We start from the raw sequence: 27,394 nt of genomic DNA, 5'->3' as shown, positions 1-27,394 counted from the left end.
CTGAGACCCTAACCTTGTTCACATGGCCAAGAGCTATTTCAGCAACCACTTTTTAAAAATTTTTATTTCTTTATTTTTTTGAGGCACGCGGGCCTCTCACTGCCGTGACCTCTCCCGTCGTGGAGCACAGGATCCGGACGCGCAGGCCCAGTGGCCATGGCTCACGGGCCCAGCCGTTCCACGGCACGTGGGATCCTCCCGGACCAGGGCACGAACCTGTGTCCCCTGCATCAGCAGGCGGACTCCCAACCACTGTGCCATTAGGGAAGACCTAAGCAACCACTTTTGAGTAACTAAAATTATGGTCGATATCAGCACTTTCAACATTTCACAAATATTTTTCTGAGATAATCTCAAGTCTCCATGCATTGTCACTGCAATTGCAGGTGAAATTATATTGACTACCCAGCAAGGAAAGTAGATCATGTAGTCCAGTCCTTTATCTCTGGGTTCAGAGCCCCCCTTTCCAAATAAAGTATGACTGTGACCATAGAGTCACACTCCAGGCAGAAAGCAGCAAGTGGTAAGTCACTCTTCTTTTCAGTCAGGTAGAACTTGGCTTCTCAAAAAGAACTGGGGCTTCCCTGGTGGCACAGTGGTTAAGAATCCGCCTGCCAATGCAAGGGACACGGGTTCAAGCCCTGGTCCGGGAAGATCCCACATGCTGCAGAGCAACCAAGCCTGTGTGCCACAACTACTGAGCCTGCGCTCTAGAGCCCATGAACCACAACAACTGAGCCCGCGTGCCACAGCTACTGAAGCCTGCACACCTAGAGCTGGTGCTCTGAAACAAGAGAAGCCACTACAATGAGAAGCCCACACACCACAGTGAAGACCCAACACAGCCATAAATAAATAAATAAATTTATACAATAAATAAATAAATAAATTAGAACTGAATATATATCAAAATGTGGAGTAAGAAGTATGTGTCTGTCACTGGATGGGACACCGTCACTGGCTCTACGTTTTTTGTGAGGGAACCAGAGACACAGCACGTGGTCCACCTGCTTTTGGCCACCCCACATTCCTTCTCTGTCTTGCCAGTCATGGCCGTGTCTGGAGCCTTTGCTCGCTTGACCCTGACCGAACACAGTGAAACTCTTAAGTTGAGTGTAAAGCTTCAGCCTGTATGTATTGGAAGTGCAATAAGACACTGTTTATTAGACCTTAAGTATGGCTGGATGCACTTTGTGTCTGAGCAACACCCAGGTATCATGTGCCCACTTGGTTTTGTAGGTTCGGGGAACATCTGAAATATTATGTCTCTGTACCTCTCTGTGATCAGCACAGACTACATTCCACGCAAATCTGGGTGCGTCCCCTTTAAGAAGTGTGAAACCCCGCCCTGGTACTGAGAGATTCTGGACACTCCTTCCCAGCAACCCTCTGGGTGAGGCGGAACTTTTCCGGAGGCGGGGAGTACCGCCCCTTGCTAGGGCCCGGAGTGCTGTGAACTACATTACCCGAAAGGCACTGCTCCTGAGCGTCGACCTAGAGGACCGCGTCTGAGCGGGTTTTCTGGCGTGGACGGCGGGCGACATTTTGTAAGCTCGGGTCTGTTCACCGGTGGTGAGCTTCGCAACACTGGGCCGGCGCGAGGTCAGGGAGGCTGGAGGGCGTTGTGCTGGCTGCTCTGAGGCGGGTCTGAGGCTCGGTGTGGGCGCCATCCGCATTGACTCCGTCTCGGGGCCGGGATAGGGACCGCAGGGCCTGGGCCCCTGCTTCGCCCACAAACTGTGCTGGAGGGGCCGCGCTGATGGATCCGATTCAGGTAAATGCTGCGCCCCCCGGGCCCTCAGCCAACTCTTCTTATTCTGCAGAATTTTTGTTCTTAGTAATATTCTCTTACAAGTGTCCTATATTTATATTTATTTGTCCCGCCAAACCTTGTCTTTCTGAATATTGAAATATTACCCGTGTAGAAAAAAATTGCAGAGAACTTCCCAGTGTAGTTGAATAAGCAGCTCTAAAATTGATATTCGGCCACTGCTCAAGTCAAGAAATGCGATATAAATAGGACCTCAGAAGCCGCCAGTGGGGTCCTTCAAAACGATTATCCCCATCCCCCAAAAGTTAAGGTATTGTCTGATGTTTTAAGTAAACTTTTCTTTTTTAAAAATTTATTTATTTATTCATTTTTGGCTGCATTGGGTCTTTGTTGCTGCGCGCGGGCTTTCTCTAGTTGCAGAGATGGGGGCTGCTCTTCGTTGCGGTGCGCGGGCCTCATTGCGGTGGCTTCTCTTGTTGTGGAGCACGGGCTCTAGGCACGTGGGCTTCAGTAGTTGTGACATGCGGTCTCAGTAGTTGTAGCGCACAGGCTTAGTTGCTCCGTGGCACGTGGGATCTTCTCGGACCAAGGCTCGAACCTGTGTCCCCTGCGTTGGCAGGCGGATTCTTAACCACTGCAATGCCAGGGAAGCCGCCTTCTTGCTATTCTTTTTTTTAAAAAATAAATTTATTTATTTATTTTTGGCTGTGTTGTGTCTTCGTTGTTACACGCAGACTTTCTCTAGTTGCGGCGAGCGGGGCCTACTTTTTGTTGCGGTGCGCAGGCTTCTCATTGGGTGGCTTCTCTTGTTGCGGAGCACGGACTCTAGGTGCGCGGGCTTCAGTAGTTATGGTGTATGGGCTTAGTTGCTCCGCAGCACGTGGGATCTTTCTGGACCAGGGCTCGAATCCGTATCCCATGCATTGGCAGGCAGATTCTTAACCACTGCGCCACCAGGGAAGCCCTTGCTATTCTTGATACTTTTGCCAACTACGTGGAAATTATTCCACGACTGTAGTTTACCTTCGCTCAATTGTTTTAAAACTTTTTATGAATGGAATCAAGTAAATATTATGATGTGTTTTCCTTCATTTGCAAAACATGGCGTGACTTTACTCATGTTTTTCATAGCTGTCCGTTAATTTTTATGTGTGTGTGCAGTATTCTTTACTATGGATATATGAGTAAAATGTCCTTTGAAATTCTGCTGTTGAAGGCTGTTTTGTTTTGTTTTGCTTTGTTTTTTGGTCTGCTTTCTGTATTTTTTTTAACATCTTTATTGGAGTGTAATTGCTTTACAGTGGTGTGTGCTTTCTGTATTGATAAACATTGCTACTGTAGTCATATCTGCCATGTCTTCTGGCGTATATCAAGCATACATTTGTCTAGGGTATATGTTAAAATTATTATTGTATTTAAATGAACATTTCCACTTTTTGATCTTGTTTTGCTCCATGTTACTAATTTTAGCTTAGGTCTTTGAATGAGATGATTCTACTTAATCTATTCCATAGTTACATTTTTTAAAGGAATAGTTTATTTATTTATTTTGGCTGCACTGGGTCTTAGTCGCGGCACACAGGATCTTCATTGCGGCACGTGGACTCTTCCTTGTGGCATGTGGACTGTTATTTGTGGCATGTGGACTCCTTAGTTGTGACATGCAGAATTCTATGTTGTGGCATGTGAACTCTTAGTTGCGGCACACATGTGGGATCTAGTTCCTTGACCAGGGATCAAACCTGGGCCCCTGCATTGGGAGCGCTTTACCCACTGGACCACCAGGGAAGTCCCCCTTAGTTACATTTTGACACACACTTATTATGTATTAGGTAAACTTACAGTCTTACATTGTACGTCCACTTAGAGAGTTTGTGCTTTTTCAGTGATTGTACTCATAATAATATATATTTTACTGTTAAGTTTTCTTACTCTGGTGGTATTGGAAGAGAAAATGATTAAGAAATATCTTGTTAAAATACTTGTTTGAAGGGGGACAAAGTGAATCATTGTGAGGGTAATAAGTTATAAGGCTTCAAATCCCTTTCAAGACGTTTAGAAAGCAAGAAGATATTTCCATAGAGGATGGAATAGAGGTCAGGTCCTATAGCTTGTTTCCTTTCTCTTAAGATTATTTTATTTTACTTTACTTTTACTTTACTTTTTTCCCCACCATGCTGCTTGTGGGATCTTACTTCCCAGACCAGGGATCAAACCTGCATCCTCGTCAGTGAAAGCACGGAGTCCTAATCACTGGTTTGCCAGGGAATTCCCCTCTCTTAAGTTTAAGTTATCAGAAATGACAACCGGTTATCCCAAACTGCTGAAGGGCAAGCACTTTTACTCTGATTCTAGCAACAACCCCTTTATCACAGATTCACTTTGGATGTGAAGCCAGTAAGCAGTAGTTCCATTCTCTATCACATGCGAAAAAAGCATTTAGGAAATTACAAATAATCTCTGAACATTTGTGGGGAAAAAAATGGATATATCAAAGAATAGGAATAAATGAAAAAAGTACATGTTCTTGAATCTTATTATGTAATGTTATAATAATTTCAAATCAGAACTTAATCTATGGATTATGTAAGTTGGAATTTTATATAAAACAATTTTTAACATAACCAAAGTAAAATTTGAAAAGGAAGTATAAAAACTCCTTGTCAGCTGTTATGGCCAACGACAAGCCACAAGAAGAGAAAAATGCGTTATTGGCAAGGGAGAGACAGAATAAGGAAATCAAATGCAAGTGTCAGAAATAGCTGTACATGAAATGAGTCTTAATTTTGATATTTGTGGCTTAGGGATATAATAGTGTTATATATCCTGGCACAACCATTTCTTTGCCAACATGATCCTGTATTCTTTTTTCTCATTGGGCTCCAGTCACACTGTCCTCATAGATGGTAGTCAAACATGTCAGAGGTGACTCTGACAAAGAGTCTTTGCACTTGTGTTTTCCACTTCTGGAAAGTCTTTTCTCAAGATATCCTCATGACTTTATAGCACAACTCCAAAATACTTTCTGCCCTCTTTTACATGCTTTGTTTTTCCCTTAAGTATTTGCCTTTGCCTGAAATATTAAATGTTCACTCACTAATCTTCTTTTTTGTCTATTTTGCTGATGAGAATTAATATTACATGGCCTTAGTCTTCCCACAGATTCCACATTCAACAGAACCACTTATGAACACTGCACCAGTGAGTGTAGGTGTCCTGAAAGTATTTTGCTGTCACTCTTCCTGGACTTGGTGGCTGTAGACCCTAGAGAAACCCTCAGCCCATGTTTCCAAGTCCAGGCCAGAGGTTATATGGACAGATTCCCATTTTTAGCAGCCAGTGGACTAGGATGTGAAAGGTTGTCTTAGGTACGGGGGTAGTACGTACAAATGTTTGAGGATGAGATTGAGATGGGAGTGTTTTAGGACTTGTAGGTCTCTGTTAATGTCTGGTGAGAACAGAGAACAAGGGGGCCAGAGTCAGGCCTAGGATGGTAGCCTGAGAAGTTGGGTTTTTGTTCTGAGAATGATAGCAGATATGGAATTTTTGGAACAGGGGGGAAAAGTGATGTGACTTAGGTTTTAAGAGGTTACCTCTGGCTGCAGTGTGCACAGCAGATTCGGGGGAAGGAAGACAAGGAGATAATCAAGGAGGCTCTTGTAATCATCTAGAAGCACATTTGTTGTGCCTGGACGAGAGTGACAGATGTAGAGGTAAGAAATACTTGGCTTCTGGATTTGTTTCTTAAGTAGAAGTGGACCAGATTTTCTAATGTGGAGGGCTCACAGATGACTCCAAAAGTTTTTTTCCCTTTGCATCTGGAAGGGGGTATGTGCCATGAACTGGGATGGGGAAGTCAGTGGTAGGAGTCATTTTCAGTGAGAATATTAGGAATTGGCTTTTGGCTGTGTTGAGTCTCAAAAGTTCCATTGACTCCCAGGTATAGGAGACAACTGGCTGAACATGCAGCACTAGAGTGCTGGGGGAGGCTTCAGGATGCCCTTATGGGACAAAGGAAGAGACTTGGGCTGTCAGAAAGAACTACAAGAGCAGTGAACATCAACCGGAAGGTGGGGGTAAGGAAAGTCCAGCGGGTGGCCCAGGTTTTTATGGGGGAGTGGCCATGAAATTAATGCAGAGGGAAAGCAGTAATGGAGGTGAAGTGATAGCAAAGTCAGGCTGGTGCTTATTTCTCCTCCTATGCACTGACCAGACTTTTGTGGTGGAACTTGGGAAGTTTCTGTCACAATGTCAGATGAGTTTTACCTAAGGTGTGTCAAGTGGGTGTGGATTTTGAATGGGTGTTATACGGACAAAGATTGTAACTGTTGAAGAGACATAACTTGCAATATAAAAGTGGAACCTGACCAGGCGTATTTAGATCTGCATGTTTTGACTGAGGTTAAAGTTAGGAACAAGGCCTGGTGGGGAAGCATTCAGAACAGGGCTGGGGAACCGCCAGTGGAGAGTTGGGGTATGGCGGGATCCTGTTGCATTGGCAGGAACTTTCTGATGCTGCGTGCATAAGGGTATGTGAGGAGGCAGGAGACATGCCAATTTTGTGGGCCAGGTGGTGGTGATGGGTATCAGATGTATGAGGAGTTAGCCAGTGAGTAATACGCATGTGGGGAAGGTGTGTGACCAAATTGCCCCAGAGCCCTCATACCAGGAGTTTAAGAGAGGACGATGAGTCCAAGTTTGTTTGTGTCTAGGAGACATGATCCTGGGGCCTCTCAGGCTGTTGTCTTGCTGGAGAGGGAGGGAGCCCTGAATACCAGGCCAACAGCTTAGATGGCATCTATCTGTCCACCTGCCTGTTGTTGCTGAGAGTTGTACCTAGTGCTCAAGGAAGTATGAAGAGTTATTAGGTACCAGTGCCCTCTAAGTTAGGGAGCTGGGGAGGATGATGAACCCAGAGTGAGTATGGGTTAGGGGTACTTATGGGGTCCTGGGGAGAGAGGCTGCTTATGTACACATCTGTCCCCATCATCACAGGGCTCTGTGACCTTTGAGGACGTGGCTGTGTACTTTTCCCAGGAGGAATGGAGGCTTCTTGATGAGGCCCAGAGACTCCTGTACCGTGATGTGATCCTGGAGACCTTTGCACTTGTTGCATCATTGGGTAAGGCCCTCACACCTATCCCAGCATCCTGGGCAGGTCTCTGCCTTTCCCCTTTTTTCCAAGGACAACTCTGTTCTTTTCACAGCTAGACAGTGACCACATCTCTATTACTGCTTCCTTTTCAGCTGTGCTGTGGGTGCCAAGGCTGAGTGAGTGTATATACAATCTCCTTTCAGAAGTATCCCCAATACCAGATGCTCTGAAGGTTTTTCAGCGAAGGTTTTCTGGGTCAAATGACTTGGAATTAGTTCAATGGGTTCCATTAGTCTCAGCCACTCCCTGTTAAGTTGACTCTGTAGACCCATACACCACCATGCTCCAGGCTGTGCCCTCTAGCTAACATTTCCTGGGGTCTCACTATTTCAGGAATTGTTGGGACTCAATGTGGTAACTGTTTGTGGGGTCCACTTGGCTGTTGCTGTGAGACCTTCCTCAAAGATTTTTTTTGTGATATTATTTTTCTTTCCTGAGGTTGTTTTGGGATTGGTTCCCCCTGGGCCAGTACTGAGCTGTCGTGTCTTTCACTTAGGACTTGCATTTTCTAGGTCCCATGTTGTTTTCCAGTTCGAGCTGGGAGATGAACCCTGGGTACATGACAGAGTGGACATGACTCCAGGCACAGCTAGAGAGACCCAAAGTGGGACCCACATTGGTGATTGGCATCAGGAGGAGGAAGTGATATCATGGCTGGGTTCAGATCATATCAGGAACACGTCCTGTGCCCCACAATGTTTTAGGACCAAGGCCAGTGACTGTGTACCTCATTTCTATCTTTCCTACCTATTCTTGCTACTTTGCTCCTTCTGTCATTTCAACTCTGAATCTGAACCCAGGATTATCCCTCACCTCTCTGTCTTCCACTCTTTATTGGTCTTCTCCATCATCACTCTGATGTGCTCTCCAATATTGGCCTACATTAACATGTCATGGGTTCCCCCCGTATCCTTAAAATAGTCCTTGAACACTACCTACTCAGTGACAGTCAGATTTTCCTGAGCCTGGACAAACATTTCCACACAGCACATGTGGCACCAGCAGCCAAGGCCCTGGTGAAAACCACTCCCAGAGGAGTGAGTTGTGGACCCCAGCTCCTCTGTGTGTTCCACTCCATCCTGTGTCTTTCACCTGGTGTGTCATCCATGTTCTGTGACATGTAGAGGCCCAATACTGCACAGCAGTCCTTTCATAACCTGCCCCAGCTCTCTTGTCCTGAAAATAGTCCCATGGATTTATTCGTTTCTATGTCAGCCGCATATTTGTAATGGGGCTGCATCCTTCTACCAAAATCTACATGAAGTTCACCCACATTTCTCTGCTTTCAGGGTATTGGCATAGAGCAGAGGATGAGGAGACACCTTCTGAGCAGAAAGTTTCTGTAGAAGTGCCACAAATAAATACTTCAAAGACAGACCTGTCCACCCTGAAGTCCTATCCCTGGCAGAGGTTCTGCCTGTACTTAGAAGGAGGTTTGCATCTAGCTGAGGACCTTGGCACAAACCATGGTCAGAAACTGTGGGGCAGGTGTGAACTTTCACCAGCACAGTGGAGAGGAACTCTTTAGAAGACATGTGGGTAAGACCTTTATGAAGAGCCACACAGTCCATGCATACAAGAAGTCTTTCACATGCCAGGAGCCTGGGAAGGATTTCCCTGGTACCTCTGGCCTTCTCCAGCAGCAGGTCACTTCACCAAAAGACACCAAGTGTGTAGAGGCCTCTCACAATGGACAAAGGCAGTATAAATGCCACGAATGTGGGAAAGCCTTCTACCGGAAGTCTAGGCTTGCTCAGCACCAGAGAGTCCACACTGGAGAGAGACCTTATGAATGTGATGAATGTGGGAAAGCCTTTGGCTGTAAATACATACTTGTTCAGCACTGGAGTGTCCACACTAGAGAAAAGCCTTATGGGTGCAGCGAATGTGGGAAAGCTTTTAGCGACAAACACACACTTGTTCGGCACCAGCAAATTCACACTGGAGAAAGGCCTTACAAATGCAGTGAATGTGAGAAAGCCTTCTGTCACAAATACAGACTTGCTCAGCACCAGAGTCCACACTGGAGAGAGGCCTTATGAGTGCTGTGAATGTGGGAAAACCTTCACCCGTAAACCCATACTATTTAAGCACCAGAGAATCCACACTGGAGAAAGGCCTTATAAGTGCAGTGAATGTGGTAAAGTCTTTAGATGCAACTCCAGCCTCATTATTCATAGAAGAATTCACACAGGGGAAAGGCCTTATGAGTGTAGAGAATGTGGGAAGTTCTTTAGCCAAAGCTCTCAACTTATTGTGCACCAGAGAATTCACACTGGAGCCAAGCCTTATGAGTGCAGCGAATGTGGGAAAACCTTCACCACTAAAAGCAAACTTGTTCAGCACCAGAGAGTCCACACAGGAGAAAGGCCTTATGAATGTGGAGAATGCAAGAGAGCCTTCAGCTGTAAACGCATGCTTGTTCAGCACCAGAGAATCCACACTGGAGAGAGGCCTTATGAGTGCAGTGAATGTGGGAAAGTCTTTAGGTACATCTCCAGCCTCATTAAACATAGAAGAATTCACACTGGGGAAAGGCCTTATGAGTAGTGAATGTGGAAAGTTCTTTAGGCAAAGCTCCCACCTTAAAGTCCACCAGAGAATTCACACTATAGCAAACACTTATGAGTGTAGTGAATGTGGGAAACATTTTAGCCAAAACTCTACTCTCATTTTGCACCAGAGAGTTCACACTGGAGCAAAGGCTTATAAGTGCAGTGAGTGTGGGAAACGTTTTAGCCAAAGCTCTACTCTTATTAAGCACCAGAGTTCACATTGGAGAAAAACCACGAGTGCACTAAATGTGGTGATTTCTTCAGCCAAAACTCCCAGCTTACTCAACACCAAAAAGTTCATGCTACAGAAAGGCATCGCCAGTACAGGAAATGTGGAAAAATTTTCTGTCAAAGTCTGCTCTGACTGAGCACCAGAAACTTAACAGCCAAGATGGACCCTATGACTGCAGTGAATGTAAGAAAGCTTTCAGCTGAAGGTCTAACCTCATTCATCACCAGAAAGTTCCTACTGGAGAAAGGCCTTCAAATGAGATGAGGAGAGCAGCGAATAAGCTGTCTTCTTAGTTAATACATCATACTGAATAGGCTCTGTGAGGGAGTCATCAACTGGAAGTTGAATGCCATACATATAAACAGCTCTAGTGTGCAGATTGCCTATGAGTACCAGGTTCGTAGGGAGCTTTTAAGTAGCTATGCTGTACTTTCTGACTTAATGTCACTGTGAGTTTCTTACATCACCCAAGTGGTAGATCCCCATTCTTGGCACCAGCCACCTCAGTGTGATCAGGGTATGTAGATCTTTGTGCTCTCTTATCCCCTTAGAAATGCATGAATAGCCTGAGCACTTGGGTGTTGTCATTCTCTTTGGTCCTGCCAGGACCAAAGCAGCTTTGACCAATGGAATCCAGTCTCAGTTCTGCTGGTGGCTCACAACTTATTTGGTGGCATTGTCTCATATCATGCTCAGGATAGGTTTTTCAAGGTCTAAGTCACTCTGTTTGGGAACTATTTGCCTCAGTTTGCTCCACTCTATACCATAATGAAGACTATTTAAGCCACCTTTCATCTTGGGGTTTGTTCACTTTCAGACTGGTGTTGAGAACCAAATTGGACTCTCAGGATGATGAGGAACTGGTTTTGTGAGTGTTCCAAACTTCTTATACCTCAATGAGGATAGTATCATGGCAGAGAATAGTTTTCACTCCAGTTTTGGTCCAATCTGTTGTCCAAGGCCTCCTACGGTAGACTGCAGGGTTCTGTGGGACTAATGTTGAATTCTGGATGTCAGAATTTTTGGCGGGTCCTGAGGTCACCTGAGATGAGGACAGTTGTGAGAACCACCAGTGATTTTCAGAGCAACATGAATGGTTCTCTTTTTCACATGGGATATCATGTCATGCCCCCAGTACTGTTCAAGAGAAGAAATTCTCTAGGTCCAGCTGGAAAAGAGCCATGTGCCATAATGTGCCCAAAGTGGTAGGCTGGTGTTCCTGAGTGTTATATTACAGGCATCAGGTGGGAACCATATTTCATACAGAAACACTCATGGAATTAATAGGGACTGAGAGACAAGCAAACAAGAAGGGATGAGCCATTTCTAAAGTTTCATCCACAAATATTCCAGTGACTCTGTCGCTTTAGGATAAAGTGTTTGAAGACATTCTCAGGAGTTCCAGAGCTGTTCCTCTCCTCCTGAGCCCCTAGTCAGTGTCAGATTGAATAATGTAAAGGTTTTAGGAATCAGCATCTGCAAACAATTTATCTCAAGGCCATTGCTGCACAGTGAAAACAGTGAGGAATGAGAGTGGAAATTGTGTAGTCCAGGCATGTGAATTTTAGTACCCAGGCAGAGTTCCTGGATAACTTAAGTGGAAAGAACTTTCACTGCTCACAAGTCTTCTTTGCTACTGCTACAGATTCCCTCCCATGGGCAAGGGGATGTGATGGGGTTAATGTGAGGTTGCCAGAGTTCTACTGAAAAGGAGATTCAGCAAAGAGATTAAGATTTTTATTTGAAGCCAATTTCTATTGAAATTTAATTAGCTGTATAGTTGGTATGCACTGAACAGAACATACCTAAAATGCACAGCTTGGTAAGTTTTAGTACTTGTAAAGCCACGGAACCATCATAATAACAAACATCTGTCACTGCCATATCTACTTTCTGACATCTCTCTCAGGGCTTTCAGGCAACTACTATTGACTGACTTTTCTCTCATTTCAATTAGTTAGTGTTTTCTAGACTTTTAATATTATTGGAGCCTTAATGTTTACTTTTGTGTTTGTCTTTTTTTATCTCCATGCATAGTTACTTTGAGAATCATCTAAGTTGCCGATGTGAATAATTCACTTTTTTCATGATAATATACTGTTTGGATATACCATTACTTCACTGGTATTGATCTGTTAAAGGATGGCGTTTTGTGGTTTCCAGTTTGTCTCACAGATAAGCTTACTATTAGCGTACATAAAATCCTTTATATGAGCACATGGTTTCATTCTAAAATGAATGACTGTACCCAAATGCATTCCCATTGACAGTATGGGAACATTCCAGTTCCCCTGTGTTCCTCACCAGTACTTGGTTGGTATGGTCAGTAGTTTGAATATTTCCTGTTTTAAAAGCATGGAGACATATCTCACTGTGGTGTGATTGCATTTCCCTAATGATTCATGATGTTGAACATTTTTGTGTTCATTTGCCAAGTGTATATCTTCTTTGACAAAATGTCTGCTTTCTTATTAGTAACTGAGAAGTTAATAAATGTGTTGGAATTTGACTTTTCTTCGGTGACTTTGCTGGGTGGAATAGGTATTTGTACTCAACATTATTACTATGTATACTCATTATTAAGATACTTCTATTACTTTAAGCCTAGACACTTAATAAAAAAGCCAACCGACCCTTCATTGTTGTGTGTGCCAATTTCCCTGGTATGAATACTCCAACTGTGGGCAATTTCAAACTGTGTGTATGAGGTTATTACTGAACCGGAGGCACAGCAAGCCAAACTCTGAGATGCCAAGGTTTGCTGGGGAGTATTTCATTCACAAGGCAGGCAAGTGAGAACACAGAAGAACAATTCTCAGATCCACCCTCCCGGTGGCAAGGTGCCTGTGATATTTAGGGGATAAAGAGGCAGGGTGGTCTTAAGTGTGGGGAAAGGGCAATCAGAGTTAGAGAAAAGCGAGGTAATTGGTGTGTACAGGTGTGTTTCATTACATGCTTCTTCACGATGCATGTTTAGAAGTGGTGTCCATAAGTGGACAACGTCACTGGCTCTACTCTTTTCTGAGGGAGCCAGAGAAGCAACAAATTGTCCCCCTGCTTCTGGCCGCCCCACATTCCTCCTTTGTGTTGTCCACCATGGCCCTGTCTGGATCCTGACCTAACACAGTGAAACTCATAAATTGAGTCTACAGCTTTAGCCTACATCCATTGGAAGAGCAATAATACAGCGTTAATTAGACCCCAGCTATGGATGGATGCACTTTGTGTCTGAGTGACAACCTGGTATCATCTGCCCATTTGGTTTTGTAGGTTTGGGGAACAACTCATATATTATGTCCGTGTACTTCTCTGTGATCATCAAAGACTACATGAAAATCTGGTGCGTCCCTTTTAAGAAGCGTGAAACCTCGCCCCCTTCCTCAGAGCCTCACTCCCAGCAACCCTGGCGGAGAGGCGGCACCTTTCCTGGAGGAGGGGAGCACCGCTCCTTGCCAGGTCCTGGAGGCCTGTGAACTACATTACCCTGAAGGCTCTGCGCCCGTTCTTCGGCGCCCCTGGACCAATAAAGGCTCAGTAAAGAGGCACTTCCGAGCTAGTGGACTGCGTCTGGGCGGCTTTTCCGGCGTCTGCCGTGGTCGTCATTTTGTAAACTCGGATGTGTTCAAAGGTTAGCAACGCAGGGCCGGCCCGAGATCAGGGAGTCAGGAAGGAACTGTGCCCGCTGCTCTGAGCTTAGTCTGAGGCTCGGCGTGGTTGCTCTTTGGCCTGACTCTCTCCCGGGTCCGGGAGGGGCGTCCGTGCTCGGGCCCCACCTTCGCCCACAAACTCTAGCGACGGCGACAGCCCAGATGTGTCGGATTCAGGTAAATGCTGCGTCATCCGGGCCTCACCCAACTCTTCTCATTCAGCAGTGTTTTATTTTATCTGTGTTCTCTTACCAGTGTTCTATAGTTATTTTTATTCCCCAAAACCTTGGTTTTCCGGATTTTCAAATATGACCTGCGTGGAAAAAGAAAATTGCAGAGAACTTCAATGTGCAGTTCAGTAAGCTCTAAAACTAATATCCGTTCACCACTCAGGTCAAAAAATGCGATATAAATAGGACCCCCAGAAGCCGCCTGCGGGGTTCTTCCAAAACAATTATCCGCATCCCCCCAAAATGAACGTACTGGCTGATGTTTCAAGTAAGCATTTTCTTTCTTTTCTTGATAGTTTTGCCAACCATGTGGGAAATATTTGATGATTCTAGTTTTGCACGCTTGTTTTAAAATTTTTTATGAATTGAATCATGTAAGAATTCTGTGTTTTTCTTCATTTGCACAATATGGTGTTATTTTACCCATGTTTTTCGTGAGTATCCATTCATTTTTCTTTCTATGAAGTATTTTATAGATATTACTATATGATTAAAATGTTTTTATAGATCCTCTTCTTAAAGGCTTTTCTTTGTTTATGGTTTTTGGTTTGCTTTTTTGTTTGGTCTACTTTCGTATTTATAAACTTCGTACTGCAGTCATATCTGCTATGTGTTCTGGGATATATAAAGAATGCACTTGTCCAGCGTGTATATTAAAGTTACTATTATATTTAAATGAACATTTCCACTTTTTGATCTTTTTTAGCTTCAAGTTACTAATTTTAACTTAGTTCTTTGAATGAGATGATTATACTTAGTCTTAATCTATCCCATAGTTGTATTTTCATACACACTCATTGTGCATTAGGTAAACTTAACAGTTTTACAGTATACAGGCACTTAGAGGGTTTTTGCCTTTTCAGTGATTTTACTCTTCTAATAGTATTTATTCTACTGGTACATCATTGTTCTCTGGTGGTATTGGAAGAGAAAATGATTAAGACATCTTGTTAAAATCCTTTTTTGGAGGGGGATATAATGAACCATGGTAAGGTTAAAAAGTTATAATGCTGGGAATCCCTATCAGGATGTTTAGAACCCAAGAACCCATGTTTATATAATGAGGGTGCAGTAAAGGTCAGGTCCTGTAGATTGTTTCCTTTGTCTTAAGTTTAAAGAGTTATCAATGATGTCCAGCTATCTCAAACTACTCTGATTCTAGCCACAACCTCTTTATCACAAATTAATTTTCTGGTGCCATTTCCTTCTCATTGCTCCCTCTCTCTCCCTCTTTTTTTGGCTGTACCATGCGGCTTGCAGGGATCTTAGTTCCGTGACCAGTAATCATACACTTGCCCATGGCAGTGAAAACACCAGGTGAACTGGGTTTCAGCCATGTTGAGTCTCAGATGTTCCAGTGACTCCCAAATATAGGAGAAAAGTGGACAGCTGAACATGCAGTGCTAGAGTGCTGGGGAAGGCTTCAGGATGCCATTAGGCAACAAGGGAAGAGAGGCAGGCTGTCACAAAGACAGACAAGAGGAGTGATCATCAGCGGGAAGGTAGGGGGTAGGGAAAGTGCAGCAGGTGGCCCAGGTTTTTATGGGAGATTGGCCATGAAATTGATGCAGAGGTAAGGCAGAAATGGAGGTGAAGTAATAGCAAAGTCAGGCTTGTTCTTATTTCTTTTCCTATGCACTCACCAGGATTTTGTGGTAGAACTTGGGGAGTTTGTCACAACGTCAGATGAGTTTACCTAAGGTGTGTCAAGTGGGTGTGGATTTTGAATGGGTGTTATATGGGCAAAGATTGTAACTGGTGAAGAGACATAATGTGCTATATGGAAATGAACATGACCAGGCGTATTTAGATCTGCATGTTGTGACTGAGGTAGAAGTCATGAATGAGGCCTAGTGGAAAAGCCTTCAGAAGAGGACTGGGGAACCGGCAGTGGATAGTTGGGGTACAGTGGGATCCTGTTGCTTTGGCAGGCACTTTCTGATGCCATGTGCAGAAGGGTATGTGAGGAGGCAGGAGACATGCCAATTTTGTGGGCCGGGTGGTGGTGATGGGTATCAGATGTATGAGGAGGTCCACTGAGTAATATGCATGTGGGGAAGGTGTATGAAGTAATTGCCCCAGGCCCTGATACTAGGAGTATAAGAGAGAAGGATGGGGCTAAGTTTGCTTGTGTCTGGGAGACATGATAGTGGGTACACTCAGGCTGTTGTCTTGGAGGAAAGGGAAAGGGCCCTGCATACCAGGCTCACAGATTACATGGTATCTCTCTGTCCACCTGCCTGTTGTTGCTCAGGGTTGTACATACTGATCAAGGAAGCATGAAGAGTTATTGGGCCTCACTGCCCTCTAAGTCACAGAGCTGGGGTGGATGGTGAACCCAGAGTGAGTACAGGCTGGGGTTAAAAGTACTTATGGTGTCCTGGGGAGAGAGGCTGCTTATGTACAAATCTGTCCCATCATCACAGGGCCCTGTGACCTTTGAGGACGTGGCTGTGTACTTTTCCCAGGAGGAATGGAAGCTTCTTGATGAGGCCCAGAGACTCCTGTACCATGATGTGTTGCTGGAGACCTTTGTACTTGTTGCATCATTGGGTAAGACCCTCACACCTATCCCAGAATCCTGAGCTGCTCCCTGCCTTTCTTTCTTTTTCCAAGGGGAAGTCTGCTCTTTTCACAGCTAGACAGTGGGCACATCTCTATTAATGCTTCCTTGTCATCTGTGCTGTAAGTGCCAAGGCTGGGTGAGTGTGTAGATTGCCTCCTTTCACAAGGAGCCCTAATACCACCTGCTCTGAGGTTTGGTCAGTGAAGATTTTCTGCTTCAAAAACTTGGAATTTATTCAGTGGGTTCCATAATTCTCAGCCACTCCCAGGTACGTTGACTCTATAGGCTCATGCCATCTCTGTGCTCCAGCTTCTGTCCTCTTTTAGGTGACATTTCCTGGGTGCTGAGTGTACCAGGCATTGTTGTGAACCAACATGGTCACTATTTGTGGGGTCCACTAGGCTGTTTCTATGATACCCTCCTCAACGAGTATTTTTGTGACATTATTTTTCTTTCCTTAGGTTTTTTTTGGGGGATTGGTTGTTCCCCTGGCCAGTACTGACCACTCACCTGTGCTATCTTTCCCTCAGAAGTTGCATCTTCTAGGTTCCATGTTGTTCTCCAACTGGAGCTGGGAGGAGAACCCTGGGTACGTGACAGAGTGGACATGACTCCAACCCCAGCTAGGGGGGCTCAAAGTGGGCCTGGCCCTGGTGATTGGCATCAGGGGGAGGAAGTAATACCATGGCTGGGTTCAGATCATATCAGGCACATGTCCTGTGCTGAACACTGTTTTGGTGCCAAGGACAGTGACTGTTTTTCTCATATCTGTCTTTCCTACCCATTCATGATACTTTGCTCCTTCTTTCATTTCTACCCTTTCAACCCAGGATTACCCCTCACCTCTCTGTCTTCCACTCCTTATTGGACCTCTCCATCCTCACTCTGCTGTGCTCTCCAATATTGGCCTACACTTAATGTGTCATGAGGTCTGCACCTATTTATAAAATACTCCTTTTATACCAGCTACTCAGTGACAGTCGGATTTTCCTGGTCCAGGATACAGCTTTCCACACAGCACACAAATGTCACCAGCAACCAAGGCCTGTCAAAACTGTTTCCGGAAGAGTGAGTTGTGGACCCGTGGCTCCTCCGTGAGCTCCCACCACCCTTGTGTCTTTTGCCTGGTTAGTCCTCCCTGTTCTGTGACATGGAGAGGCACAGTGCTGCACAGAGGCCCTTTCCTTAACATGCTGCCAGCTCCCTTGTCCAGAAAATAGTCCCATGGATTTATTTCTTGGTACATCACACACATATTTGTGATGGGGCCGCCTCCTTCTTCCAAAATCTACATGAAGTTCATCCATATGTCTGTGCTTTCAGGTTGTTGGCATGGAGCAGAGCACAAGGAGATAACTTCTGAGCAGAATGTTTCTATAGAAGTGCCACAAATAAATACTTCAAAGACAGACCTGTCCATCCGGAAGTCCTATCCCTGGGAGAGGTGCTGCCTGGCCTTAGACAGTAGTTTGTGTGTAGCTGAAGACCTGGGAACAATTCCTGGCCAGAAACTGTGTGTGTCAGGTGTGAAATTTCACCAGCACAGTGGAGGGAAACTCTTTAGAAGAGACATGGGTAAGACCTTTATGAGGAGCCACATAGTCCATGCATCCAAGAACTCTTTCACATGCCAGGAGGCTGGGAAGGATTTCCCTGGTAGCTCTAGCCTTCTCCAGCCACAGGTCACTCCACAAAAGGAAGCCAAGTGTGCAGAGGCCTTTCACAATGGACATAGCCTCTATAAATACTATCTATGTGAGAAAGCCTTCAGCTGCAAACACAAACTGGCTCATCACCCGAGTGTCCACACTGGAAAGAGGCCTTACGAATGCAGTGAATGTGGGAAAACCTTCAGCTTTAAAGGGATACTTGTTAAGCACCAGAGAATCCACACTAGAGAAAGGCCTTATGAGTGCTGTGAGTGTGGGAAAGCCTTCAGCTGGAAAAGCTCGCTTGTTCAGCACCAGAGAGTCCACACCAGAGAATGGCCTTATAAGTGCAGCGAATGTGGGAAAGCCTACAAACACAAAAATTCACTTGTTAAGCACCAGAGAGTCCACACTGGAGAATGGCCTTACAAGTGCAGTGAATGTGGAAAAGCCTTCAGACACAAAAAGTCACTTGTTCACCAGAGAGTCCACACTGGAGAATGGCCTTATAAGTGCAGTGAATGTGGGAAAGCCTTCAGACACAAAAAGTCATTTGTTGAGCACCAGAGACTCCATGTTGGAGAACTGCTTTATAAGTGCTGTGAATGTGGGAAAGCCTTTATTTCTAAAGTAAACCTTTGTCGTCACCAGAGAGTCCACACTGGAGAAAGGCCTTATGAATGCAGTGAATGTGGAAAAACCTTCATTTATAAAGACAGTCTTGTTCGGCACTGGAGAGTCCACACTGGAGAAAGGCCTTATGAGTGCAGTGAATGTGGAAAAGCCTTTAGCCGCAAAGACTCACTTGTTAAGCACCAGAGAGTCCACAGTGGAAAATAGCCTTATAAGTGTAGTGAATGTGGGAAAACTTTTTTTAAAAAAATATTTATTGTTTGGTTGATTGATTTAGCTGTGCTGGGTCTTAGTTGCAGCACCCTGGATCTTTGATCTTTTTTGCGGCATGCAGGATCTTTAGTTGAGGCGTCTTTAGTTGAAGCCCCTGGGAAAACTTTTAAATAGTGACCCACTCACACTTGTCTGGCACCAGTGAATTCATATTGGAGAAAGGCCTTATGAGCACAGTGAAAGGGGAAGTTCTTTAGCCAAATCTCCAACCTTATTGTACACCAGAGAATTCACACTGGCACAAAGACTTCTGAGGGCAGTGAGTGTGGGAAGTGATTTAGCCAAACTGCTCTCGTTTTACACAAGAGAGTTTACACTGGGGAAAGGCCTTATAAGTGCATTGAATATGGGAAACATTTTAGTCAATACTCCACTGTCATTAAGCACCAGAGTTCACACTGGAGAAAAACCATATGAGTGCACTGTATGTGGAGGATTCTTCAGCCAAAACTCCCAGCTTACTCAACACTGAAAAGCTCATGCTACAGAAAGGCATCGCCGGTACAGCAAATGTGGAAAATTTTTATGTCAGAGTCTGCTCTGACTGAGCACCAGAAACTTAACAGCCCAGATGGATCCTGTGAGCACAGTGAATGTAAGAAAGCTTTCAACTGAAGGTCTAACCTCATTCATCACCAGAAAGTTCCTACTGGAGAAAGACCTTCAAATGAGATGAGGAGAGCAGCGAATGAGCTGTCTCCTTAGTTAATACATCATACTAAGTAGGCTCTGTGAGGGACTCATCATCTGGAAGTTGAATGCCATACATCTGAACAGCCCTAGTGTGCAGATTTCCTGTAAGTTCCAGGTTCATAGGAAGCTTTTAAGGAGATATGCTCTACTTCTGACCTGTGCAGGGCCCTTGCCATATTTAATGTCACTGTGAGTTTCTTATCTCTACTAAGTGGCAGATCCCAATACTGGAATCAGTCACCTCAGTGTGATCAGGGTAGGTTGGCTTTTGTGCTCTCCTATCCCTTGTAGAAAAGCATGGATACCCTGAGCACTTGGGTTTTGTCGTTCTCTTAGTTCCTGTCAACTGCCTATGACAGGACCAAAGCAGCTTTGATCATGGGGATCCAGTCCATTTTCTCCTGGTGGCTCACAGTAGTTTGCCTTCTTTGGTGGCATTGTCTAATACCATGTTAATGGTGGATTTTATTTAGGTCCAAGTCACCCTGTTTGGGAATTATCTGCCTCAGTTTTTCTGCTCTATGCCATAATAAAAACTATTATTTAAGCCACCTTTCATCTTGGGCTTTGTCCACTGTTAGACTGATGTTGAGAAGCAAATTGGACTCTCAGGATGAAGAGGAGCAGGTTTTGTGGGTGTTCCAAAGTTTGTATACCTCACTGGGAATAGTATCATGGTGGAGAATAGTTTTCACTAATTTGAATTGTTGTTGAAGGTTTCCTGGGGTAGACTGCAGGGCTCTGTGGGACTAATGTTGTGACCTGGATGTTAGAATTTTTGGTGGGTCCCGAGGTCACCCTGAGATGAGGACAGTTGTATGAACCACCAGTGTTTTTTGGAGCTGCATAAGTTCTCTTTTTTCACATGGAATGTCACATCATGACCTCAGTACTGTTCAAGAGAAGAATTTCTCTAGGTCCAGCTGGAAAAGAGCCGTGTGCCATAATGTCCACGTGTGCTATGATGTCCGCAATGTGGTAGGCTGGTGTTCATGACTTTTAGTTTACAGATATCAGGAGGGAACCATATTTGGTACAGAAACACTGGGAATTAATAGGATGTGAGAAGGGATGCAACAAGAAGGGATGAGCCTTTTCTAAAGCTGCATCCACGAATGTTCCCATGACTGGCTGTTTAGGATAAGGTTTTTGCAGAAATTCTCAGGAGCTACAGAGCTATTTCTCTCCCCCTGAGCCCCCAGTCTGTGTCAGACTGAATAACGTAAAGGTTTTAGGATTCCTATAGCATCTGCAAATTTTTTCTCTGAAGTCCACTGCTGCACAGTGAAGACAATGGGGAATGAGAGTGGAAATCATGTAGTTCAGGCATGTGAATTTTAGGACCAAGGCAGAGTTCCTGGATAACTTAAGTGGAAACACGTTTTATTGCTTGCAAGTCTTCATTGCTGCTGTGACAGAATCCCCTCATGAGAGTAGGAGAGGTGATGGAATTGAGCTGTGGTTGCCACAGTTTTACTGAAAAGAGATTCAGAAAAGAAGTTCAGATTTTTATGTGAAACCAATTCCTATTACAATTTAATTGAGCTGTATAGTTTGTATGCATTGAAATGAACATACCTAAAATGTACAGCTTGGTAAATTTTAATACTTCTAAAGCCATGGAATCATCATCATAATAACAAACATCCATCATTCCCATATCAGCTTCTGACATCTCTCCCAGGACTCTCAGGTAGCTAGTATTGATTTACTTTTTTTTTTCCCCCAGCTATGCTGCACAGCTTGTGTGATCTTAGTTCCCCAACCAGGGATTATACCTTGGCTGTGGCAGTGAAAGCACAGATTTCCAATCCCTGGACTGCCAGGGAAGTCCTTTGATTTACTTTTTTCCCATTTAATTAGGTAGTGTTTTCTAGACTTTTAATATCACTGTGATCTTTTTTTTTTTTTTTCCAGTACGCGGGCCTCTCACTGTTGTGGCCTCTCCCGTTGCGGAGCACAGGCTCCGGATGCACAGGCTCAGCAGCCATGGCTCACGGGCCCAGCCGCTCCACGGCATGTGGGATCTTCCCGGACCGGGGCGTGAACCCGTGTCCCCTGCATCGGCAGGTGGACTCTCAACCACTGCGCCACCAGGGAAGCCCCCATCACTGTGATCTTAATGTTTACTTTTGTATTTGTTTTCTTCTTTAACGATGCATAATTATATTGAGAATCATCTAATTTGTCTACATGAAAAGATCATTTTTTAAATATCTGAAAAATGTACTGTTTAAATATGCCAACATTTGACTGTTTATCCATCTCTCTGTTAAAGGATGAGGTTTTGTGGTTTGTTTCCAGTTTGGCTATCACAGATAAACTTACTATGAACGTGTACATAAAATTTTTTATATGAACATAGGGATTCTTAGTCTAAAGTGAGTGGCTGTACCCATTTGCATTCCCATCGGCAGTATGGGAGCATTCCAGTTCCCCTGTATTCCTTACAAGAACTAGGTTGGTATGGTCTGTATTTTTAATATTATCTGTTTTAAAAGTGTGGAGATGTATCTCACTGTGGTCTGATTGCATTTCCCTAGTGATTCATGATGTTGAACATTTTTGTGTTCATTTGTCAGATGTATGTCTTCTTTTTAGTACGTAAGAAGACAATAAATGTGTTGGAACTTGACTTTTCTTCAGTGACTTTGCTGGGTGGAATAAATGTTTCTGCTATTCACAACATTACTCACCATGTGTAGTCCTCATTATTAGCATAGTTTCCATTACTTTAAGTCTAGACAGTTAGTAAAAAGAAAAAAAACTCGGCTAACCCTTGATTATTGCATTTGCCAATTTCCCTGGTATAAATGTTCCAACCCTGGGCAGTTTCAAGCTGTTAATATGAGGTTGTTACCAAACCAGAGTCAGATCAAGCCAAGTGAAACCTCTGAGCTTCCCACAGTGAGACCATGGGCACTGCTTCCTTTCCTGGTTTCCTGGCATGTGTGTCATTGGTGCCAGCACTGGGCTCTGTGCACTGTATTCCTTCGCTCCCAGCAGTCCCATCCTTGTTGCTCTGAGGTCTTATAAGACAGGGCTCAGAAATCTTGATGTTTGTGTGAAAGATCCCACCAGCCTTCCCTGTCCCTGGTTGGGTGACTCTGTCCAGAGGCGTGGAACCTTGGTGTCCCAGGCCTTCCACTGTCCTTTGCTGACAGACTCTGGGACCTGCTTATGCCAGGATGTTCACATACTGACCTGGTCACTACTTGAGGGGACCACTGGCTTGTTTCCTTTAAGACCTTCCTTTAATGTCCTTATAATTTTAGAATGTGTGATCTCATGGGACGGGGCCCACTCCCTTTCCCTGTCTTTCCTCTTTGACTGGCCTCCTCAGGCCCAGGTGGTTTCTCACCTTGAGCAATAGGAGGGCCCTGGGTGCCTGACAGGGTGGATGTTTTTCCTGCAGCATCAAGGGAGGCTGAAATGAACGTGGCCCACGTGCGTGGGGGTGAGGAAATGGTGAGGTATCAGAGCTGGGTTCCCATCACACCAGGCCTGTGTCCTATATCCACCAGTGTGTGGTACCAGTGACAGATTTCAAGAGTTTCTACCTTTACTTTCTTGTTGATGTTTTTTGTTTTGTTTTGTTTTATAAGTTTATTTTAGTTTATTTATTTATTTTTGGCTGTGTTGGGTCTTCGCCACTGCGTGCGGGCTTTCTCTAGTTGGCGGTGAGTGGGGGCTACTCTTCATTGCAGTGCGCTGGCTTCTCATTGTGGTGGTTTCTCATTGCAGAGCATGGGCTCTAGGCGTGCAGGCTTCAAGCAACAAGAAGCAGGCTTCAGTAGTTGTGGCATGCGGGCTCAGAGCACAGGCTTAGTAGTTATGGCACATGGGCTTAGTTGCTCTGCGGCATGTGGGATCTTCCTGGACCAGGGATCAAACCCAGGTCCCCTGCATTGACAGGCGGGTTCTCAACCACTGCACCATCAGGGAAGCCCGCTGTTGATGCTGTGACTCTTCACTTCTGGCCCTGGTTCTCACCCATTCCCTTCCACTGCTCCCTTTGCAGTGCTGTCAACATTGACCTGCACTTAAAGTGTTGGGATATGTGCATGTGTCCTTAAATACTCCTTGTAGCCCAGCTGCTGTGATGCATTCAGACATTCTGGGTCTGGACACAGCCTTCTACTCATTGCTCACCAGTCACCAGTAGCCAGGCTTTGTTGAAAGGTAAGTTGAAGACCCTTCCTCGTGTTCTTACCCATCATCTGTGCTCTGCCATCAGATGAGCTTCCCAGGCTCAGCTCTGCACAGCAGGCCTTCCTCACACAGGCTCTGGCCCCATGCATCTCAACAATCTTAAGGACTTACTGCTGGGTGTGTCTGAGACACATTTCTGCTGGGGCCACGTTTATTGACATGTCTCTCCTTTCAGGTTTTCAACATGGAGCCCAGGATGAGGAGGTGCTTTCAGAGCAAGGTGATGCAGTTATAGAGTCACAGGTCAAGACTCCAAAGCCAGGTCCATCTATCCAGAAGTCTCATTCTTTTCTTTTCTTTTTTTAAATTAATTTATTTATCTTTTTATTTTGGGCTGCATTGGGTATTCGTTGCTGCACAGGCTGTCTCTAGTTGCAGCACTCAGGGGCTACTCTTCATTGTGGTGGCTTCTCTTGTTGTGGAGCACTGTCTCTAGGCACATGGGCTTCATTAGTTGTGGCATCAGGGCTCAGTAGTTGTGGCTCACGGGCTCTAGACTGCCTGCTCAGCAGTCGTGGCATGGGCTTCGTGGCTCCGCTGCATGTGGGATCTTCCCGGACCAGGGCTCAAACCCATGTCCTCTGCATTGGCAGGAGGGTTCTTAACCACTGTGCCCCCAGGGAAGTCCCAGAAGTCTCATTCTTAATGTGATGTGTGGCCCACTCTTGAAAGACATTTTGCGCCTGGTTGAGTATGATGGGACACAGCGCGAGCAAGAGGTGTACCCGTGTGGTGAGTCTTTCCCAGCACCAAAAGGAGCCGAGTAGGAAGAAACTCCCCAGATGGGATGAAGGGAGGACTTCATTGGTGAAGAACTGCAGCTTTCACGTGGCAGAAAGGACCTTGACGTGCTGAACGGGAGGGAAGGACTTTCCGGCCAGTTCAGGCCTTCTCCAGAACCAGGCCCCTCACACGAGGGAAGACACACAGTGACATGGAGGGCAGGGAGACCTTTGAAAGTGGATAGAATGATTACAAGTGCAGTGAATGTGGGAAAACCTTTAGCCATGAACACATACTTGTTGAGCACCAGAAAAACCATTGCAGCGAAAGTGGGAAGACTTTAATCAGACCGTCCCATGTGGTTCAGCACCAGAAAATCCACACTGAAACCAGGCTATATGAGCACCTTGGATGTGGAGGGTTCTTTACACGAAGTTCTGGCCTCATTGAACACCAGAGAGCTCACACTAGGCCAATGTCTTATGAGTGCAGCCAGTGTGGGAAGCACATTAAAAGACCACTTTACGCTCATTTTTCATCAGAGCGTTCACATGGGAGAAAAGCCATATAAATGCAGTGAATGTGGGAAAAGTCTGGTCTGATTTAGCGCTGGGAAGTACTGCTATGCAGGTGTTTAAAATTTTTTTAAATTGTGATACAATGCTTGTAACATAGCATTTACAGTCTTAACCATATTTAACTGTAAGTTTATCGGTAATAATACATTCACCTTTTGTGCAGACAAATATTCAGAAGTATTTTCATCTTATAAAACTGAAAGTAAACCCATTAGACAACAACTCCTCATCCCCACTCTCTTATCCCCTGACAACAACTATTCTACTTTCTATCTATGAATTTGTCCACTCTGGGTACCTTATATAAGAGTCATAAAGGTTTTCTCCTCTTGTGGCTGGCTTATTTCACTGAAGACAGTGTCCTCAAGTTTCATCTGCGTCCTAGCATGTGTCAGAATTTCTGTCTTTTTTGAGTGAGTAGTACTCCATTTTATGTATAAGCTACTTTTTCTGTATCCCTTCATCAGTGAGCTCTTGGGTTGCTTTCACTATTTGGCTATTGCGTATAATGCTGTTGTAAGCACGATTGCACAAATATTTCTTTGAGGCCCTGGTTTCTGTCCTTTTTAGGTATGTTTCCAGATGGAAAATTGTTGGATCATTATTTCAATATGTAAATTTCTTGAGGAACTAAGGGGCTATTTTCCATAGTAGCTGTACCATTTTACACCGATACAGCTATATCATGTAAGGTGCATGTGCAACTTCATTCTTTTATGTATGGTTATCTAGTTTTTTCAACACCACCTGCTGAAAAAACTCATTTCTCTTTGAATGGTCTCTGCACCCTTTAAAAACATCTGAGTATGTATGCGAAGGTTTGTTTCTGTGCTCTTTTATTCCATTCTCCTATATGTTTGTGTATGTCAATAACACAGCATTTTGATATATACTTTTTAAGTTTTTGAAAGTGGTTTGACTCAGTTTTGAAGCCCTGGCAGGAGAAGAACTGTCCGTTCCCCTTCTAGAACAGCTGATGAAGCCCACAACCCCAACCACTTTCCTTATCAGGCTCTCATTCTCTGGACTACCAGACACCAAGGTGTCAGACATTTAGTGATAGCTCCTATGTTCTGGAACCCATACAATTATTCAAAATAGCCAATCCACAGACAGCTCATGAAACCTAGCTAATCCCATCACTCTTGCCAAATATAAACTGCCCACCACAGCTCCAGCTTTCTGTTAATCCTGTCCCTGGGCTCAGCCCTCTTTGTTGGCCTGTCTAACGTCTTTCATTCTGAGCTGTAAGTAACAAAGTGTTCTGTCTTTCATGTATCCCAGTATCATTGTTCTGTGTATTCCACCATCAAGAAACTTTTGGTCTTACAGAACTATTCCACACCCAGCAGGGTATTAGGAGTACGGCAGATGTTGGACAGTCTTCAGCCACTAGTCTGTCTCCATTCAGCACCAGGAAGCTCACACTGGAGAAAGATGTTACACGTGCAGCCACTGTGCTCTTGGCTTTTTAACATAATAACAGATGTAAGCTCTGGAGATTAGCCCCTGTGAGGGAGATATCCCCCAGAAACTGCATCTTGTACATCCAGACATCCTCACTGGGAAATTCACGGTAAGGGCCAGGTTTGTGGGAAACTGGTGAATTCTGTTGCACTTTCAGACCTGCCTGGGGCCGTCACTGGAGTTCTGTCACTGCCCATGTGTATTATAGAAGCCACTCTCCTGGTATTAGCTGGCAGGGAGTATGGTCACTATAGTTAGTAATACTGTATTGGGTGTTTAAAACTTGCTAAGAGTAAATCATAGAAGTTCTCAACACAAAAAACTTATGTAACTATGAGGAAAACGTGAAGTAGACCTATTGTGGTGATCATTTTGCAATATAAACCAATACTGAATCATTATGTTATACATCTGAAACTAATAAATGTTATATGTTAATTATATCTCAATTTTTTTTAGAAAGCAGAGAGAACAGATTGCTGTAGTCTCTTGCTTTTCCTGGAGTATTCGCCAGCCATTTGAGCCCTTTGGTGAGATCTCATGCCCACCCCTTTGATTTGTTCAGGTGTGGACATCACCCACTTTGGACAGAGGACTCGCTTACAGAGGTTTCGCTTGTTTCAGGGTCATTATTGATTGTCTTATGACATTCTTGACAGATTTTTTCGAGCCTCAATTTTACCCACCCTAGGAACTGCTCACCTTGCTGGTTTTTGCGATAAAGTTATTATTGGGTGTTTTTCTTTGTTTCTTTCTTTTTTATTGAAGTACAGTTGATTTGCAGTGTTGTGTTTATTACTGGTATACAGCAAAGGGATTCAGATATATGTATATTTTTTTCCATATGGTTTATCACAGGATTTAAAATAAACAAATAAATAAATTTAATTATTTTTGTCTGTGTTGGGTCTTCATTGCTGCGCGCGGGCTTTCTCTAGTTGTGGCAAGGGGGGACTACTCTTCATTGTGGTGCACGGGCTTCTCACTGTGGTGGCTTCTCTTGTTGTGGA

General features: G+C 44.5%; 1 protein-coding gene across 6 annotated transcripts; it reads left to right on the top strand.

Annotated features, from left to right (window-relative positions):
* Positions 1-1,230: 1,230 nt before the first annotated feature.
* LOC307178305 (uncharacterized protein) lies at positions 1,231-24,823 on the top strand. Of its 6 annotated transcripts, none has more exons than XM_079906367.1 (4): positions 1,231-1,547; positions 13,754-13,858; positions 16,017-16,143; positions 17,480-24,823. In XM_079906367.1, exons 2-4 carry the CDS (start codon positions 13,850-13,852, stop codon positions 18,643-18,645), a joined length of 1,302 nt encoding a protein of 433 aa, XP_079762493.1. In that variant the 5' UTR covers positions 1,231-1,547; positions 13,754-13,849; the 3' UTR covers positions 18,646-24,823. The 6 variants fall into 6 exon arrangements, 5 of the variants coding, with proteins under 5 accessions (XP_079762493.1, XP_079762489.1, XP_079762492.1 ...); XR_013825170.1 differs by lacking the exon at positions 13,754-13,858 and having other exon boundaries at positions 1,497-1,774; positions 17,480-19,508; positions 21,322-24,823; XM_079906366.1 differs by lacking the exon at positions 1,231-1,547 and adding an exon at positions 13,206-13,537.
* The last annotated feature ends 2,571 nt before the right edge of the window (positions 24,824-27,394 follow it).

The sequence above is a fragment of the Stenella coeruleoalba genome (genome assembly GCF_951394435.1).
Source record: "Stenella coeruleoalba genome assembly, chromosome: 20".
Taxonomy (NCBI): domain Eukaryota; kingdom Metazoa; phylum Chordata; class Mammalia; order Artiodactyla; family Delphinidae; genus Stenella; species Stenella coeruleoalba.
This window is presented reverse-complemented; position numbering and strand designations above follow the sequence as displayed.